Below are 19,498 nucleotides of genomic sequence, written 5' to 3' on the forward strand. Positions count from 1 at the left end.
CATCAGGTACCTGATGCCCTGAATATGAACTCCAATAAATAGGACTGACATTAGGTACCTGATATCCCAGAATATGGACTCCAATAAATAGGACTGACATCAGGTACATGTTCCCCCGAAAGGGTCAGTATGTCCTGCTTCACCTGTACCACCAGTCACATTGCAAGTGAGTCAACTATGGAAAGCAACAAGTTGGGTTGGTTGTCAGTCTAGTAAGACACAATATGTTGTCTTAACTCGGAGATATTAACTTCATAATGATTTACAAAAGATTAAGAGAGGCAAATTAATTTTCCCTCCAAACTGGTCACATGAACTATATCAGCACTGCTTACTACAATTTAGAGGTCACCATAAAAAATGATGGGTTATTGCAAATAGTATAATGTACCTTTCCAAGTTCAGACAATCTCTCATCATCAATGCCGTCATCTTTGGGACTGTCAATGTTGTACCAGGGAGTATAAAAATCACCTATGTAAAACATTAGACACAAGTAAGCTTAAAAAAGTTAGATTTCCTATCAACATTTAGATTACTTGTCAAAATTTCATGTCTATTCCTGGTAGTACAGTTAAGAGTTAAAGTTTCCTCATTTTCTTCTTTCTTTTAAAGATATGACGTTGAACTGAATCAATAAAAGAACCCAAATTAATAATGTTGCACAATATTAGTAGAATCATATGCAACAGCAGACAAACAGAAAATATGATAGCATCATTAGGTTGGTTTACACTAAATTACAGAGAGTAATATTAACTTCAGGGAATAGAGCTGTGAATCTGAAAGTCCATCAGACCCGAAGACAATGTACAGTAAAATCCTGTTTGGTCCAGTAATAATTCGGCAAATTTTATAATGCAGATATCACAATTACAGGTAAAATGCCAAGTAAAAACATGAACTCCTTTACAATCACTGATAGAGTTGGTCTTCTCTTGATAGAATAACCATTACCTGATGAAATGACTTTGGTAGTTAACTGGAATAAACCAAATATTTACCTAAGGAATGATAGACAGTTTTAATCTCTGATAGTCTCACATACATTTTCCTCATTGTCCTACAAAAAATCCTACCTGTTCTACCTATAATTTTCAAATATAGGACAACCAGAAATAGACCGTTGATAGAAAGTGTAAATCTCTATTTATTGTCCAATTAACTACCCATGGAAGTTCATTGGGTGACAGTCATTTAATCAAGGAAGTCTAACTACATTGTGTATATTCCCTGAAGTTACCTATATTACTTGCCAAAATGATTATAACAAGAGGCTCCCACAGTTTTCAAGATATTGACTGAAAACTGTTAAAAAAAGTCTTTTTTCCCCTTTCAAGGGCAATAACTCTTACAAGGAGTCATCTGACAACATTTGTCCCTGAAGACTTTTGTAATCCTAATAATAAGGATCATTTCAGCCATTGAAAGAATTTGCCTAAACCTGACGGGTTTGGAGAGATATGCGAAAAAATAATGTCTGACCGCTATGTTACCATTACTATTTTTAGTAATGGCAGCCATGTTTTTTGACGGATCAAAAATCCCCACATCAGTTCTATACAGGCTACCCCAAGGAACATTCGTATCAATTTTGGTTTCAATTGATTAAGTAGTATCAGAGGAGAAGACTTTTTAAAAGAAATAACATTAAAAATAGCAAAAATCGTTGAAAAAAGGGCAATAACTCCAACATGGCTTAACAGATTAAACCAAAAATTTGACCAGAGATAGATCTCATCATGCTAAAACTTTCATTCTGTCAAAATTTAGCTAAACCTAATGGTCTTGGAGATATATGCAAAAATCTGATGTCCGACCCCTATGTTCTATTTTTAGTAACAGTGGCCATGTTTTTCGACAAATCAAAAATCCCCACATCAGTTCTATGCAAGCTGCCCCAAGGAACATTCATAAGAAGTTTGGTTTTATTTGGTCAAGTAGTGCCAGAGGTGAAGATTATTTAAAAGAAATAACATTAAAAATAGCAAAAATCGTTGAAAAAGGGCAACAACTCCAACATGGAGTAACAGATTAAAACCAAATTTGACCAGAGATAGATCTCATCATGCTGAACACTTTTACCCTGTCAGAATTTAGCTAAACCTAATGATTTTGGAGATATATGTGAAAAATTACTGTCTCACCCCTATGTTCTATTTTTAGTAATGGCGGCCATGTTTTTCGACAAATCATACATCCCCACATCAGTTCTATGCAGGATACCCCAAGAAACATTTATACCAAGTTTGGTTTTAATAAGTCAAGTAGTTACAGAGGAGAAGAGTTTTGTATAATTGTTAACGATGATGACGACGACGGAGGAGACGACGGATGCCATGTGATGGCAAAGAAGTGTTCAATAATTGATCATCAAAGATGCTTTACCTGTTGGTCTAATACACTTTTTTGTGTACATCCTGGCTCCTTCATATGATGATCTTTCATCCGATAGAGGACTAGCAAAAGTGTAGCACTTCTCTTCAGCACTGAAATAGGCCATTCCCAGACAGCTATCCCTCTCATACCCACAAAGTTCCAGACATGCCGACAAATTTGTCTTTTCATGCATCTTGGAGCCAGTAATGTTAGGGATTGAGGATGACAGTTCATAATCACAATAATCACCTGAAACATAATCAATGAATTCTTAATAACAAGAGGCTTCAAGGAGCCAGAATTATGCACATGGGCTAATGTCAAATCAAAATCAATATTCATGAGTCCTATGAAAGTCTCCAGAGAGCCCACATCTTGACTTGCGTGGAATAAAAACCATATGAAGGATCAAATTCAGAGGCTTCAAAGACCCAACCAGAGGCTCCAGAAACCCCAAATCACACACACTCATGTGGAATCAAACCAATATTCATGATCATGGTACTCTCCTTCTGTGGAATAGCACCTCATGGTAAAGATCTATTCACATATAGTAAAGTTATTGTCCAGATATCATGAAAATGCCAGCTTCTGGCCCCTCTAGGCCCTTATTCCAAAATGGTTCAAGTCACAACTCCCTATATACTTCTATTTGTAGAACGACACCTAGTAGCACCATTTGAAAGAGATCCATTCACTTATAATAAAGTCAAGGATTTAATGGACAAGCTTGTTTCTGACCTCTTTTTGGCCACTAATACCTAATGGTCACGACCCAAAAATCAATCCCAGTCTTCCTTTTGTGGTATGGCACCTTGTGGTATAATTTCACAATGATACATTCACTTATACTTATGATATCCTCTGCAAATTAAATGCCGGACAGTGAAGCCAACAATAACTACAACATGTATAAATTTTTTATATGAAAACTCAGAACTAACCATAAGATAAACCCACATCACAGATACAACTGAATGTACTGTCCAACCAATTAAAGTTGTCTACACAAGTTCCACCATTACAATCACGACAAGGACTTGCCCGATTCTCGCATCGACTGCCAGAGTAACCAGGCTGACATCGACATAAGTACCCATTGATACGGTCCTCACATGTAGCTCCATGGTAGCAAGGGTTGGAGTAGCATTCATCTAGATAAGAACAATAGCATTTTGAAATAATCTATCAGAACATTAACATACTCATGTTATAAATGAAAAAATCAGATTTTCCTGCCTACACTTGTCATCTACTTACTTAATGTTCATCATAACCTTTCAACAAATATGGCCTTATCAACTGAATCTAAGATGTTTCTTTATTTTTGTACTCCCTGCAGAATTGAAAAAAAATTAACCCTGCAAAAGTCAGGTCAGTGTTTGATATAATTTTACAAAAACTTGATGTAACTTTCATATTTAGGGGATGCTATGCCTTAAAAATGTTATATAGATATACAGATTTACCTATAGTCAGAGGTAAATTAGTGGTGAAATATTTGTTAAGGTAATGATGAACATTAATGTTATGTATCACTTGAACTATTAACCAGTACCTTGTCACTAGCAAATAAGGTACCTAGAATGGTAATCAAAAGGACATATTTTGGACATTTATGAGTTTCCGTTCATTAGTTTTTGTACATGTTTCATTCATACAATATTAAATAATCATTTTTGAAAAGAAGTCTATAAATAGTGTAATGAAAACAAGATGAATCAAGAGACCTATACAGATAAACCCTGAGTGAACCTTGCACACCTTGATCTAGTAATGATTTTAGTAAGAAACCTCTACTTATTTTTCACAATTAAAATAGCTCTTTTTTGAACCATGGAAAAAACGCCACATCAAATTTACTTCGAGCTTAAAAGAAATCAACATATTGTATTTCATTGAAAATAGTAATTTTAAAAGACAGGTAAATTAATGGATATCTGAATTTATATCGCTTAGTAATTATGTGTAATCAAAGCACCAAAGGTGCTGAAACTCGGAAGTCACTTGGCGTGCAACCTGCAAGATAGGTTCTCGATGTTTATTTTTTAAGCAATGTGCTAGAGTGCCGGTCATGACATGGACTAAGGTTTGAGAATGTTTTGGTGTTGAACCCATATTTCCCTTGCAACCTGCAGCAAAACAAAACAAGGATGTACATAAATATTGTGAAATAAGATTATTGCCTTTGTTTACGTTCTTGACACCTCAAACTTGAAATAAGGCAGCTGATGATGTTGATTGTGACACTTCTTGATAAAATGATTTTGATTATAATACCATTCAAAGGGCATAGTTAAAATCCAACACCACCCAAAGAGAGATAACTCCAATTTAATTGTATTGGCTTTTAACTATCTTCTTTGAAATTACTACGCGGCCAAGCACTAAAAATAGTTTAGCATCTCGATTTACCAGTTTGACTATATTAAGCTGAAAATTAACACTTAAAATGTTTGAAGTATCATTCATTAGAGATATCAGTGAATTATTTAAATTTTAAAAGAGAATAATGCATTAATTTGAAGAAAGCATTTCCATCCGTGAAGTTATCTGCCGGAAGCCCTTTTGTCATTCTTATACTTACAATACCCAAAGCAACTGAAGTGACTTCCGTGTAAAAATGGATAACCTAAACCAACCAACCAGCAAAATATACTACTCGATCAATGGTCATGTGATGTAAAATGGAAAGGTTCAGCGGTTTAACGCATTGGTTTGACAGATCTATGACTGATTGGAAACTGATCAGTGATAAAAAAACAATCACAATTATAGTTGTTCAGGTACTGTATGCATATATACAAATTTTCATGATGTGTATTTTTCCAAATATGCTCAAGCATCTAAGGCTAAGACATCTTACCATAACTTGTTACTTCTGAACTTTAAACATATGCAAATGATGCTTAATCTTCCAAAAATAAACAGTTTTTGACATTTCAGATAACTTTGCATTTTAGAATTGTCCTATTCTTAAAAACATACTAATATTAGTTTGACAGTTGACTCCAGAAAAGCCAGGTTGACAGGAGCATTTTCTACGGACATTATTATAATTTAGACATGTGCCGTTGTTAAGACAAGGCTCTTCAGCACATATATCAGGTTGGTTTTCACATCTACAAGAAAATAAATTTTACAACAAATTACTCCATAATAAATAAGACAGTACAAGTTTGTGATAGGAATTGCACACAGTTATTCTCTTCTGGTTACAAAATGAAAATGAAAGGACTTTAACTGACAAAAATCAATCCATACAACTAGATTTTTAATTTTAAATTACTGCAGCTGTGTAATTCATCTGGTAAAAAAAAAGATAAATGACATAAGTAAATAAAAGGAATTTGTCTAGAAAGTTGTTATTTCTACAAAATCATAACAAATGAAGTCCAAGGGATGTTATGTCTGAAAACATCAGCAGAGCAGAAGGAAACACAAACTTGATCTATAATTCATGGTGATTGACTTACATACCAAAACTCAGTGAAATATCTAAAATGGTTCAAAAAAAAGTGTGGAAAACTTCTTGCCATGAAATTTTCCAACACAAACTTGACAAGTAACTCATGGTGGTTAACTCAAATACCAAAAATTAGCAAAATATCTGCAATGGTTCAGAAAAAAAAAGTCTTAGTTTCTCATTTTGGGGTTGTGCTTTTGAAATAAAAATTATATAGATTGTACATGAAATTGGCACTTTGCAAGAGTTATTGTTCTTGATTTGGTTTGATTTGGTTGATTTTAGTAGGAAATAAAGGTATGATTTTCTCACAAGTAAAGATCTGGATACAGAAAGGATTGTTGTTATGTAAAAATAAAGCATATGTAGATCCAAAAATAATTAATTGTTTGGTGGGTTTTTCTATACCATGAATCACTTTACCATTAGCCATGTCTGAATTTTATATGGACTGGTACTTGAACAATATTGGTAAGTTTTTACACTATAGATAACCATAGAAGCTGTTGATCATTTAGCTAAGAACTTTTATCAGTAATTAATAAATGAAATATACATTAGAACATTTTAAGACAAAGAAATGAATTAATACATGTAAATCAATATACAGTCAGTTGAGTAGCCTAATAATGAGCAACAGCCTTCTTACCGTTTACCAGAAATTTCTTCTCGACAAACACACTCATAACCATTGATCTTATTCAAACAGACCCCAAATTTATCACATGTATTTTTTTTACATTCATCATCTACATCAACCTCACACCGCACACCTGTTAAACCTACAATAAAATATGTATTTTCAATCACTTTATTTGTTAAAACTAAGAAATGATTAATGATGTTTTTCTTTTATGTTGAAGTTGAATAGATTGGACTATGACTTACAGATCTAAAGGACAGCATGAAACTAAGTCAGCTTAGGCTATGCAGGATTTAGAAGAAATTATGTCACACAACAATAAATTATCTATAAATAATTTGGTTTGATTTGCAACAAGCTTTCTGATTTGCTGCCTCTATTTGAGCAAACCAGGTAATTATGTATAACCTGGCTTGGTACTGTAAGAATAATCAAGGGAACCAAGGTTATAGCGGTAATCAAAAGAATGTAATCCAGGGACAAAGACCAGACATGGAAGACAGACATACACAACAAAGAACATGAAGTAACTAAAATGTGAGGTCATTAACATTCAATTTTCCACAGGTTGCTAATAAGGATACTCCCTGGTCTATTTGTAAAAGAATAACAAGGAGTCCAAAGGGTTGTGAAATATTTTAAGATCTTTCATGTGAGAACAATATAAGACAAAATAGATGGGACAGTGTGCTTGTTTTTGAAATATAAGCTTTTGAAATTTTGGCAGGAAAAGGAGTTTTCCATAGGTTTTGTCTTACTAGATTTTATCTATTAAAACCACTGAAGAAATAACAAGGATTTCATAGAATCATTCAAAAAAAAACATTTGAAGGTGTGTTCAATGAAATTATCAAAAGAAAAAGTAGGGGTCACTTGCCAAAAGAGTAATCAAGGGAACCAAGGTTCTTGTGGTAATCAAAAGAAATATTTCTGCTAAGAAATGGATACAACCAGAAGAGTCCGAAAATCTGACAAAAATGGCTGAACATGAGCAGCTAACATCATTAAAATAATCCCAAACAAAATAGCATTTTCACTACAAGCCTTTCCTAATACTTTAAAATCATTAAAACAAGAAATCTGCAAGTGATAGTTCACTAGTTATACCCCACTTTAAATCACTATATCAGGAACATAAACAAAGTCCTTGTTAAAAAGGGAGTTATTGACAAATTTTTCTGAAAATGAATTCCACCATACATTATACCTACAGAAAGAATGTGTTAAAATTCCAAGCCACTGTGATGAGTAGGTGCTCAGAAAAATGCAATAAAATTTCAATATTCAAAATATGTCAAAAATATACAAAGTCCTCTGTAAACAGGAAGTTGTTGTAAAATTTTTCTGAAAATAGATCCAACCATATGGCAAACCTACAGGAAAAAATATGTTAAAATTTCAAGCCAATGTGACAATAAATTGCTGAGAAAACTGTGGCAGAAAAAAAGAGTTACAGAAACACAGAAACACAGACACACGGAAACACGAACAAGGGTAACACAGCATACCTCCTATCCTTCGGAGAAGGGGTATAAATTAGATAATATTTACTGTACCTACCCAAACATGTACATCTGCCCCCTTTGTATGTACATTATTACCCCCATCACATGTGCAACTGTACACTGTGTATATACATTATTAACCATACCATATGTACAACTGCATTCCTACATAAGTTCTTACCCACACCACAGATACAATTGTACCTTACGTAAGTACTTACCCATACCACATGTACAACTGTACCCTGTGTATGTACTAATACAGGTAGCATCATTATAACATGGAGATGACAAACAGTGGTCGACATAATATTCACAGTTTCTTCCATAAGTATCTACAAATTAATATTATATACAGTGAAACCTGTCTAAACTGAAACCACTTTTGGATTTAAAAATTAGTTTGGTTTAACAAGGTTCTAAATACATGTAAACTAATGTAAAGGGGCTTTCACAAGTGTCTGGTTTAGACAGAGGTTTTCAGATTATTAAAGGGGTCATTTCGACAGGTTTTCAGATTATTCAGGGTTCACTTAGACAGAGGTTTTCAGATTATTCAGGGTTCATTACGACAGGTTTTCTGATTATTCAGGGTTCACTTAGACAGGTTTTCAGATTATTCAGGGTTCACTTAGACAGGTTTACAGATTATTCGGGGTTCCCTTAGGCGGGTTTTCAGATTATTTAGGGTTCACTTAGATGGGTTTTCAGATTATTCAGGCTCACTTTAGGCAGGTTTTCATATTATTCAGGCTCACTTTAGGCAGGTATTCAGGGTTTGGTTTAGACAAGTTTCACTGTAGTTGTATGTTCAAAGTTTTATTTAATAACATGAACTCTTCTTTGTTGTTGCCATCATTTACAACACCTGATGTCACTCTCAGTTTTTGGTGTTTAATATTGCTTAAGTGCTTTAGTTTATCATGTGATGTCTTGCTTTCCTTATTTTTAGCTTTTATGAATAAAAATCTTTTTTACATTGTGTGTATCTATCATTTCTGTTTCCTGTTTTCATATTTAGGCCATGTTTATGCATTTTGGTGTATATACTATTTTTTACACTTCATTATTTGTTTTGTCAATATTTGAGTCAGAACATGTATTAGAAAGGCATGTAACTTAACTTTAACTGGTTTCTAACCATTTGTTTAATTAATTTTCTATAATAAGCAAGGCTTGTAGTACTTTCCATTAGATTTTCAGGATACCAACAATATACTGTCACAAAAAACTGCAAGAAATGATAGGGATGGTAACATTTGAGTATCTATTTATTTATCAGCTACTTACCTACAGGGCATTCACATACATAAACATGGTTTTTAACTGTACAGTTCCCATTGTTCAGACATGTATTAGGTTGACACAACAGTGGCTCTGAAAATATACAATAAAATATCCCTATATATTTACTCAAATTCCAGATTCTTAAATACTTCATTGAATACCTAGATCAAAGCAGTTTTCTTTTTTTTAACCTGCACAAATTAAATAAAAGAAGTAATTAACAATTGTTTTGTTTTGATTTTCATCGTTGTCTTGTGTTTCTGAAGAATGTTGATGCTAGTGTATTCACAATGGAGTAACAGATAGGTGAAAAGAAGATGGTAAACTGACATTAATCATCTCTTTAAAAATGAAATAATTGATATCAGTTCCATGTCCTAACAGATACTTGATATCAGTTACATGTCCGAACAGATGATTGATATCAGTAACATGTCCGAACAGATGATTGATATCAGTAACATGTCCTAACAGATACTTGATATCAGTAACATGTCCCAACAGATGATTGATATCAGTTACATGTCCTAACAGATGATTGATATCAGTTACATGTCCTAACAGATACTTGATATCAGTTACATGTCCGAACAGATAATTGATATCAGTAACATGTCCGAACAGATGATTGATATCAGTTACATGTCCAAACAGATGATTGATATCAGTTACATGTCCGAACAGATTATTGATATCAGTTACATGTCCTAACAGATACTTGATATCAGTAACATGTCCGAACAGATACTTGATATCAGTTACATGTCCTAACAGATACTTGATATCAGTTACACGTCTGAACAGATACCTGATATCAGTTACATGTTCGAACAGATGATTGATATCAGTTATATGTCCGAACAGATACTTGATATCAGTTACATGTCCGAACAGATGACTGATATCAGTTACATGTCTGAACGGATGATTGATATCAGTTACATGTCCAAACAGATACTTGATATCAGTTACATGTCCGAACAGATACTTGATATCAGTTACATGTCCGAACAGATGATTGATATCAGTTACATGTCCAATAAGAAAATGGATATCAGTTACATGTCCAAACAGATGATTGATATCAGTTACTTGTCCGAACAGATGATTGATATCAGTTACATGTCCGAACAGATGATTGATATCAGTTACATGTCCAATAAGAAAATGGATATCAGTTACATGTCCAAACAGATGATTGATATCAGTTACTTGTCCGAACAGATGATTGATATCAGTTACATGTCCGAACAGATGAACTATTATTGGATTTTGTTAAAACAAAAAACAACATTTTGATATTTTGAAAGAATAATTATGCCTTTTACAATTTTACATCAACTTGGATTTTCCTTTCTTCATAAGGACAGAGCCTCAGCAATATCCTACACATATCAAATATGATTTTCAGGTTACCTAATACCTCCCATTTACAAATCTTTTCGTTGCCCAAAAATAAACTGAAGCATGTTTGTATTTTATGGCTTCTTTTTATACCCCATTGAGGCAAAAATCCATTTTTTACATTTTTTTTATTCTTCAAACGTCTTATTTCTACATAACAAAGTAAACTGATATATATATGTATCATCATGTAGCCCAATGTCTCAACTTAACAATGGTTACGAGAATTGCCAAAATTCATCAAAAGAACCCCAGAAGTATTAATTGTGATAATACTAAACAGAAAATACCAAATAAGCTATTTTTCACTGAAGCATAAATACTCTAAGGTTTTGACATTGAAAAATATGTCAATTTAAGCGATTTTTCAGTGGGGTAGGGGTACATTTTTTTTCATTTTACCCCAGAACCCTAAGTGTAGCTGCAACTTTTTTGGTACTATTGTAAAGCTGAGGCATTGGGCTACATGATGATACCTTAAAGTTGTTTAGTTTGTTTACGTATTTTCCTAGGAAGGCTTAGACTCTCAAACAACTGAGTCACAAAAATCTTAAACTTTTGACCAAGTAAGGTACAAATAAAGACTTATACTGAAAAAGAAACAGATAATTCTTTGGTGACAAATTGATTCTGCAATGGGAGGTATAAAGGTACCTAAAACCACCATGAAGTTGATGAGTGGGGTGCACGGTGGACCCTCCCAGCCCATTGACTATAAATATTATAACAATCAAGCAGTGAAGGTAATATCTACCTGCATCAACACAGTCAGTGATATCAGTAGAGTTCACAGACAGAGTTGTGGCATTCCCTGGACATTCAATACAATCAGTGGCTCCACTGTTTGGTTGGTAGTAATGTAGAGGGCAGATTCTGCAGTTCGGTTCATAGCCATTGTAACTAAAAAACCCTGGTTGGCATTTATCTACAATACACACAGAAAGAAGAAATCTGAATTTTATCTGCTCAGTGGTTTCAAAGATTTTTTATTTAAAGTTTATAATGTGTAAAACTGGACTATTCAGCAAGATTTTTAACGAAGATACCCCAATTTTGGTATCAATCTACCAAACAGTTTGGGAATGGAAGATTTTGAAATAAAGTTAACAAAGACAGACAACAATGGGCCCAAAGGTGATGACAATAGCTATTGCCCTTTTGTGAGCTAAAAGTACAAGAATTTTAATGTCCCGTCTTTCTCATATGAATGAAATGCATGACATATATAGAATTATTATTTGTTTTGATATAAATCCCTAGAATTCTGACAAACTCGTTACATAAGGTGTAAGGACAACTATCTATTTTTAGCATACTATTACTTAGTGATAAGACCCTGATATTTACCATAACACTGAGCCTCTGATGTTGCACCAGTTTGATGTGTAGTCATGTTATTTGGACAATCCTCACATGATGTATGATTGACCCAGTATTGTCCTCTTGGACATTCAGTACAAGGAGGGAATCCAGTAGGAGACACTAACCCGTCTAGACAAATCTGGACTGAAAATAAATACAAATGTATAACTTTTCTAATAAAAATACTGTGGTTCAATTTTTGTGTTTTTATGATAGTGTGGAGCAAATAAGTAAAGAATCAAATGAACAATAATTGTTGTGGTGGATTGTTACAACAAATAAATGATAAAAAAGTTAATTCTTGGTACAATCAATTCAAATGTCACAGAAGCAGAAATCATATTCAGTAACTGACTTCCCAACAATCATTAATTGTTTAATTCAACAACAAATCCATTGTTCATCAACCTTACTGGTAACCAACGATTGTTCTTTATTACCTGTACATAGGTTGATTTTGGTACTGCCAACAGTTGCACTTTATTACCTGTACATTAGTTGATACTAGTACTGCCAATGGTTGTTCTTTATTACCTCTGCATTGGTTGATAATGGTACTGCCAAAAGTTGTTCTTTATTACCTATATATTGGTTGATACTGGTACTGCCAACTGTTGTTCTTTATTACCTGTACATTAGATATACTGGTACTGCTAATGGTTGTTCTTTATTACCTGAATATTGGTTGATACTAGTCTGTGCTTTATTACCTCTGTATTGGTTGATACTGGTCTGTGCTTTATTACCTCTGTATTGGTTGATACTGGTACTGCCAACTGTTGTTCTTTATTACATGTACTCGTACACTGGTTGATACTAGCACTGCAAATGGTTGTTCTTTCTTACCTGTACATTAGTTGATACTGGTACTACCAAGGGTTGTTTTTTATTACATATATATTGGTTGATACTGGTACTGCCAACTGTTGTTCTTTATTACATGTATCTGTACACTGGTTGATACTGGTACTGCCAATGGTTGTTCTTTCTTACCTGTACACTGGTTGATACTGGTACTACCAAGGGTTGTTTTTTATTACATATATATTGGTTGATACTGGTACTGCCAACTGTTGTTCTTTATTACATGTATCTGTACACTGGTTGATACTGGTACTGCCAATGGTTGTTCTTTCTTACCTGTACACTGGTTGATACTGGTACTACCAAGGGTTGTTTTTTATTACATTTATATTGGTTGATACTGGTACTGCCAACTGTTGTTCTTTATTACCTGTACATTGGTTGATAGTGGTACTGACAAAGGTTGTTCTTTATTACCTGTACATTGGTTGATACTGGTACTGCCAACAGTTGGAGTGGTCATGTTAACTGGACAATCTTCACAATTATTTACACCAGACTGATTGTTATAAGTTCCCTGTGCACATAGATCACATGTCCCATTTCCAGTACTGAACATTCCTTCTGGGCATGCAACTAAAATAAAATGAAACTAGAGGCTCTATAAAAATAAAAATATAACAAATGTAAAATTTTCTGAATGAGACTTAGAACTTATACAGCTAATAAACATATAAACAAGTTTACAAAAAAACAAGAAGACATAGAAAAAAGTCTAAAGTTGCCTTTGAAGGGTAACAATTCTTATCAGATGTTGTTGTTTAACTTATGACCCTGAAATAACTTTGTAAGTCCAGTCATATTATCATTTCATCAATTCAAAATACACAAACTATTACTATCAACTTAAATATGAAATAACCCCTGTTAGTAGAGGTCATGCAATTTTGATCCAATAACATTTTATGTTGAAACAGGACATTATCACTATTTCTATCAACACTACATTTGAAAAAAATGATCATTACTCAGAATCTGCACAAATTAGCAACCTGCAAACATTAATACATTTACAATAATATAATTATCTTTCCAGGGTTGGCAACTATATACAGTGATTGTTTTCCATCCACCATAAACAAATAATTTTAAATTTCATACTTACAGCAAAAGGTTTCCTTATCTATTTGGAAGAACTTTCTCTTCTCTGGACACTCAGGATCCTTTTTTGCTAAACTTAAAGGTTCTGGCAAACTTTCTGGTTTGATGTTTTCTTGAAATGATAAGACAAATGTATACAGCAAGAGAAAGCTCTAGTAAATTTTCAAAGTACATCTTACTTATCAAACAGTAAAAAGGAACCTTACATACTACATACAATTTTACTTCATAACCAGACAAATTTGTTTCACCTTGCTCAATACCTCAACTAATAACAATTTTTTACCCCTTGCTCCATATCCTCAACTAATAACCAGACAATTTTTTACCCCTTGCTCCATATCCTCAACTAATAACCAGACAATTTTTTACCCCTTGCTCCACATCCTCAACTAATAACTAATTTGACCAGACAAATTTTTTACCCCTTGCTCCATATCCTCAACTAATAACCAGACAATTTTTCACCTCTTGCTATAAATCCATAACTAATAACCAGACAATTTTTTACCCCTTGCTCCATATCCTCAACTAATAACTGGACAATTTTTTACCCCTTGCTCCATATCCTCAACTAATAACTGGACAATTTTTCACCTCTTGCTATATATCCACAACTAATAACCAGACAATTTTTTACCCCTTGCTCCATATCCTCAACTAATGACCAGACAAATTTTTTACCCCTTGCTCCATTTCCTCAACTAATAACCAGACACATTTTTTACCCCTTGCTCCATATCCTCAACTAATAACCATACACTTTTTCACCTCTTGCTATATATCCTCAACTAATAACAAGACACTTTTTCACCTCTTCCTATACATCCTCAGCTAATAACCAGACACTTTTTCACCTCTGGCTATATATCCTCAGCTAATAACCAGACACTTTTTCACCTCTGGCTATATATCCTCAAGTAATGACCAGACAAATTCCGTATCCACCACTACTGAACATATTTGTCCAGTGTGGTGGCTGCATTTTTCAACAAATGGTTGGCATTCCAATGGGAAATAATTGAGCTCCTCTACTTGCTGACCAATTCATTCACTCTTATGAGGCAGATTTTATAGCTGATCTGATCCGAAAGAAAGACTATCGCTTAGCTAGATCCTTTAATCTTAGTTTCCGCAATACAGATAACATATTATCTTTAAACAATCCTAATTTCAGGGATTCAATACATCACACCTACCCCAAAGAACTTGAGATAAAGGATACTACAGAAACTTAGAAGTCCGCCCCATACCTTGACCTACACTTAGAAATCAGTGGTAAGGGAAAACTATTGACCAAACTTAATGACAAACGTGATGACTTTTCATTCAGAATTGTCAACTTTCCTTTCATCTGTGGCAACATCCCTTCAGCACCTGCATATGGAGTGTTTATATCACAACTCATATGTTATGCCAGAGCTTGCCGAAACTATGCAGACTTTATGTACTGTGCTAGAATTCTAACAAATAGGCTTCTGGAACAGTTTTATATTGCTACAAGATTGAAGTCATCACTACAGAAATTTTACAGTCGTCATCATAAACTCATGGATCGTTATGGTGTATCCATCTGTGCCATGAAAACTGATTTATTCAATGTGTCATAGTTTTCCTTTCCTCCTTTGTCTACCACAGACTTTTTATGAGCAACTCGGCTGGTGTTTCTAGAAAAGCAGAGGATGCTTACCCTACTTGTGCACCTGGTCCATGCTCCCAGTTTTTAGTGGAGTCTGAGTTGCTCATTCATATTTTTGTTACTTTGTATGATTTTAGTTACTTTATGTTCTTTGTTGTGTATGTCTGTTTTCCATGTCTGGTCTTTGTCCCTGGATTACATCCTTTTGATTACCGCTATAACCTTGGTTACCTTGATTATTCTTCCATTTTAACAACATATAACCAACCAAAGAAGTTGGTTCAGTAAGGGCAAAATTTGGCATTGATCATACTCAGTGCACTTCATCCAAAACTATTCATAATGATCATGGCACCTAATCCCAAACTATGAAAACCAGTGCAGTTTATGTTCAATAATATAATTCCAATGAAATCCTTGTTTTATAAAGCACTTAATTCACAACTTCACATCTAAAAATCATAGCACTATTTTAAAAACTTTAACTCAATTTAATTTAAACTGTAAGTGTTTATATAAAACGTGTTCCTTAACTAAATAGGAATCATATACATTTCATTGAAAAGGCACCATAGTATGTCTCTTCCAATTTTATGAAGGAGGGAAGAAAAATTGATTGAGGTGTCATTCTTAGAGGTTAATATAGAAGTAATAATTTTAATATGGTATTCTAAATCCTTTTTTTTTAATATTGCCTGGTTATGTAAATTTTCTTACAATTTAAATGCCCCAATATATTTGTCAATCCTTTGTATTGTTCAGCAGATAGATAAAAAAGAGTGTCATGGTTGTAGGAAAGTCACTGTAACACAAAAAATGTGTTGGTCTTTTCAGTATTCACTAAAAAATCAGGCAAGAAACTGGTATAAACAAAAACAAATACAGTATACCCTATACCCATTAAGGATATTTTTTTTAGAAATATTTATGACAACGAGTGACAATGATGACATTAGTTGACATGGATCTTCAGTCAAACAGAGTTAAGAAATAAATCACAGAAATTCCAGTTTATCATTGTTTTACCATAAGCTGACCATTTTGGGGTAAAATACCCAGTATCAGAAATAAATGGTCAGTCTGTGGTAAAACAATAATAAACTGGTGTTTCCATGATTTATTTCCATTTTAATAGGACAATTACTGTATTTTTAAAAATTTTTGTGACCTATTGTGGTTACATTAGACCTGCCATATTTGTCTGTACACTTTACGCTTTGTCGATTGAAATGATCGCTTTAACTTTAAAATTAGTGCCTTGTACTATTTATAATGAAGGAATGGAAAATTAAGTAAAATGATGTTAGATATGGCAATAGCTGTTTTCATTATAAGGTCACAGTGTTCACACATGGACAGGTACAATGTTTCATTCATTGACGATTGTTATTATTTGTTTTCATACATGATAGCACTAGTGTGTACGTGATTTATATGGAATATAATATAACTTTTAATATTTTTAAAATATGAATTTGATGTTCATTCACACTACTGAAATTTACACACAAACAATCCATACTCAATAAGTTGCATGCTTCTCATATAGCAATCGAAAATCAGTAATGGTCTCAAAGCCTTTGAAGGACGTCAAATTATAATTACCTTTCTCGTCAGGTGGCGCTATGGTGAATTTGGGAATTTTCTTCCTTTCTATTATAGGAAAAGGCACTGCAAAAATAAAATAACAAATCATTTCATCTGTTTTATTGTCTGTATTCTGTATGATACCTCTGTTAAATAGTCTTCAAATGAACAGTGCAAAATAAGAAAAGGTATTCTGAAGTATTCACATAAATATATTTTGTCTCCTCCAAGATAAGCAAATCCTAAATTAGGTATGAATGGAGTAAAGACCAAGGTTATCATTATGTTTTAAACCAGTATTAAACTGAATAATCAAATTCTTCCCATCATCTGAGAAGTGATCTATAAATGGTGAGACAACATCAAAATACAAATTTCCTATTTGTTTTGGGGGTTGTTTTTGTAGTGGGGGACTAATAAGGAAATGACAGAATAAATCTTTACACCTGAATTCCTTTACCTTCTGCCTAGACATAAACTAGAATACTGATATTAATCTATTTTAGTAAATGTAATAGTGTCCTGATCTTCTATTCTAACTTGTTAACAATAGTTTTTCTTTTTGTGGACAGTCCAATCAGAGCAAGTTTGTTAAATCTAAAAAAACAAACAAGATTAAAAAATAGCCCCAACTAAATGAATTTTGTTTAATATTAATATAACAATGGATGTTAATCACTTACCACATCCAGAAAAAACTGCAAGACTGTCAACAATAATTGGACTTCTCACACTACGCTTGAAATGGTCAGTTATGGTTGAAAAGGGTGAGTTTATTAGTAGTTCACTGTTCCTTCTTATTGATATTGAAATAAAAGAGTAAATCCTGTTCTCAAGAGGTATCTCTTGATTTGGTTTACCAGTTATAATCTACAATCAAAACATTACATTGTAATTGTGCTAGGTATACCTTCACTCATACAGGAAGTATATCAAATAGCACCTAAAACTAAGGGGGGTTTTTAACATCTTTGACTACCCTGTCCGGTCTCGCACGGACGGCTGCACCAAAAAATGGCTTAAGCCTCATTTATATGGAGCCACACACTAAATTTTAAATCAATCCATCCAATGAGAACCAAGATAATTGCAATGAAATTCGGACAGACAGACAAGGTGATTCCCATAATCCACCCACTCACATAGTAGTGGTTTAATATACCGGTAACTGGAAAATAAATGAGAGCAAGCTGATATTGCCAAGGCAAAATGATGTGAATATATTTTATGGTGGGCTCAATTCTGTAGATTCTGTAAAATAAATATACCCAGTTTACAGATACATGTAGAAGTTTATTCTTTTTTAGTGTTTCTAAGCGTTAAATAAAAAAAAATGATAATGATTTCTATTTTTAGCATTTCTTCTCTCCAACTGAAAGAGCAAAAATTAGTACACTACTTAATGATACATTTAAAGTATTAGTTTCAATTCATTCTACTAACATTCCACTTGTTAAAAGGGGGGCATAATAAAGAGCACCATAACAACAGAACATGATTTAACTTACAGGTACTTTTTTAGGACTACCAGTAGTCTTTGTCTTAATATAAACATTCTGTATGTTGCTACCATATACAATGATGCCATTTATTGGAGCTTTTATACCAGTCAAAGTTATAGTAAATTCATCTTTTTGTATGCTAAGACCATTCCCATCTGTTTTCCTTAGGTAGTCTATTGGGTGTGACAAATGCGGATCATTTGGCGTATTAAACTGGACATTGGTGATTAAAGGTTTATCAGTCATTAGGTTGGCCCTGATGCATCCTCTAGGTGTTGTATTCACTTCTATAGAAAAAGAAATAAAAAAATAATTAAAAATAATAAGATCACGTAAATGTTCTGTGGTAGTCAAGTAGGACACATTGGTATAATGTAGGGCAGATTTCTATCTAAAGAGGTAATTTAAATTACTCACTAGCCTACCTAAATTACTCACTAGCCTACCTAAATTACTCACTAGCCAACCTAAATTACTTACTAGCCTACCTAAATTACTCACTAGCCTACCTAAATTCGTATTGAAATTGGAACTGGCCTATTTAACTAGCTGTAATTCAGTGGATATTTAACATTTTGGATAAATTTAGCAGTAGTTTCCATTTACTTTATGCATGAACTATGAAAAAGGATTTTGTAAGCAAAATAAGCATATAGACATTTTAATAAATATCATGCCATATGCCTGTTGATTTGAGAAAATTTATTTTTTTATGGCTGAATTGGATATAAACAGTAATACCACTTTAGTTTTTCATGA

The 19,498-nt window shown here is 33.3% G+C and overlaps 1 protein-coding gene across 2 annotated transcripts in view; it reads right to left on the minus strand.

Annotated features, from left to right (window-relative positions):
• Nucleotides 1-19,498, minus strand: part of LOC148619305 (uncharacterized) — a 125,600-nt gene that overhangs the window by 60,702 nt on the left and 45,400 nt on the right. For both annotated transcript variants that reach the window (XM_088579057.1, XM_088579056.1), the window contains exons 27-40: nucleotides 18,746-19,026; nucleotides 17,921-18,107; nucleotides 17,256-17,321; nucleotides 14,016-14,123; nucleotides 13,328-13,486; nucleotides 12,032-12,190; nucleotides 11,439-11,609; nucleotides 9,284-9,370; nucleotides 8,215-8,328; nucleotides 6,495-6,627; nucleotides 5,368-5,501; nucleotides 3,324-3,533; nucleotides 2,389-2,628; nucleotides 392-474 (exon numbers count right to left, since the gene is read on the minus strand). In XM_088579057.1, coding sequence (XP_088435183.1) covers nucleotides 392-474; nucleotides 2,389-2,628; nucleotides 3,324-3,533; nucleotides 5,368-5,501; nucleotides 6,495-6,627; nucleotides 8,215-8,328; nucleotides 9,284-9,370; nucleotides 11,439-11,609; nucleotides 12,032-12,190; nucleotides 13,328-13,486; nucleotides 14,016-14,123; nucleotides 17,256-17,321; nucleotides 17,921-18,107; nucleotides 18,746-19,026 — 2,132 coding nt within the window. The remainder of the gene's footprint in view (nucleotides 1-391; nucleotides 475-2,388; nucleotides 2,629-3,323; nucleotides 3,534-5,367; nucleotides 5,502-6,494; nucleotides 6,628-8,214; nucleotides 8,329-9,283; nucleotides 9,371-11,438; nucleotides 11,610-12,031; nucleotides 12,191-13,327; nucleotides 13,487-14,015; nucleotides 14,124-17,255; nucleotides 17,322-17,920; nucleotides 18,108-18,745; nucleotides 19,027-19,498) is intronic.

Source organism: Perna viridis, chromosome 4 (genome assembly GCF_037379345.1).
Source record: "Perna viridis isolate PV_CMFRI_1.1 ecotype Kerala chromosome 4, ASM3737934v1, whole genome shotgun sequence".
NCBI classification, from domain to species: domain Eukaryota; kingdom Metazoa; phylum Mollusca; class Bivalvia; order Mytilida; family Mytilidae; genus Perna; species Perna viridis.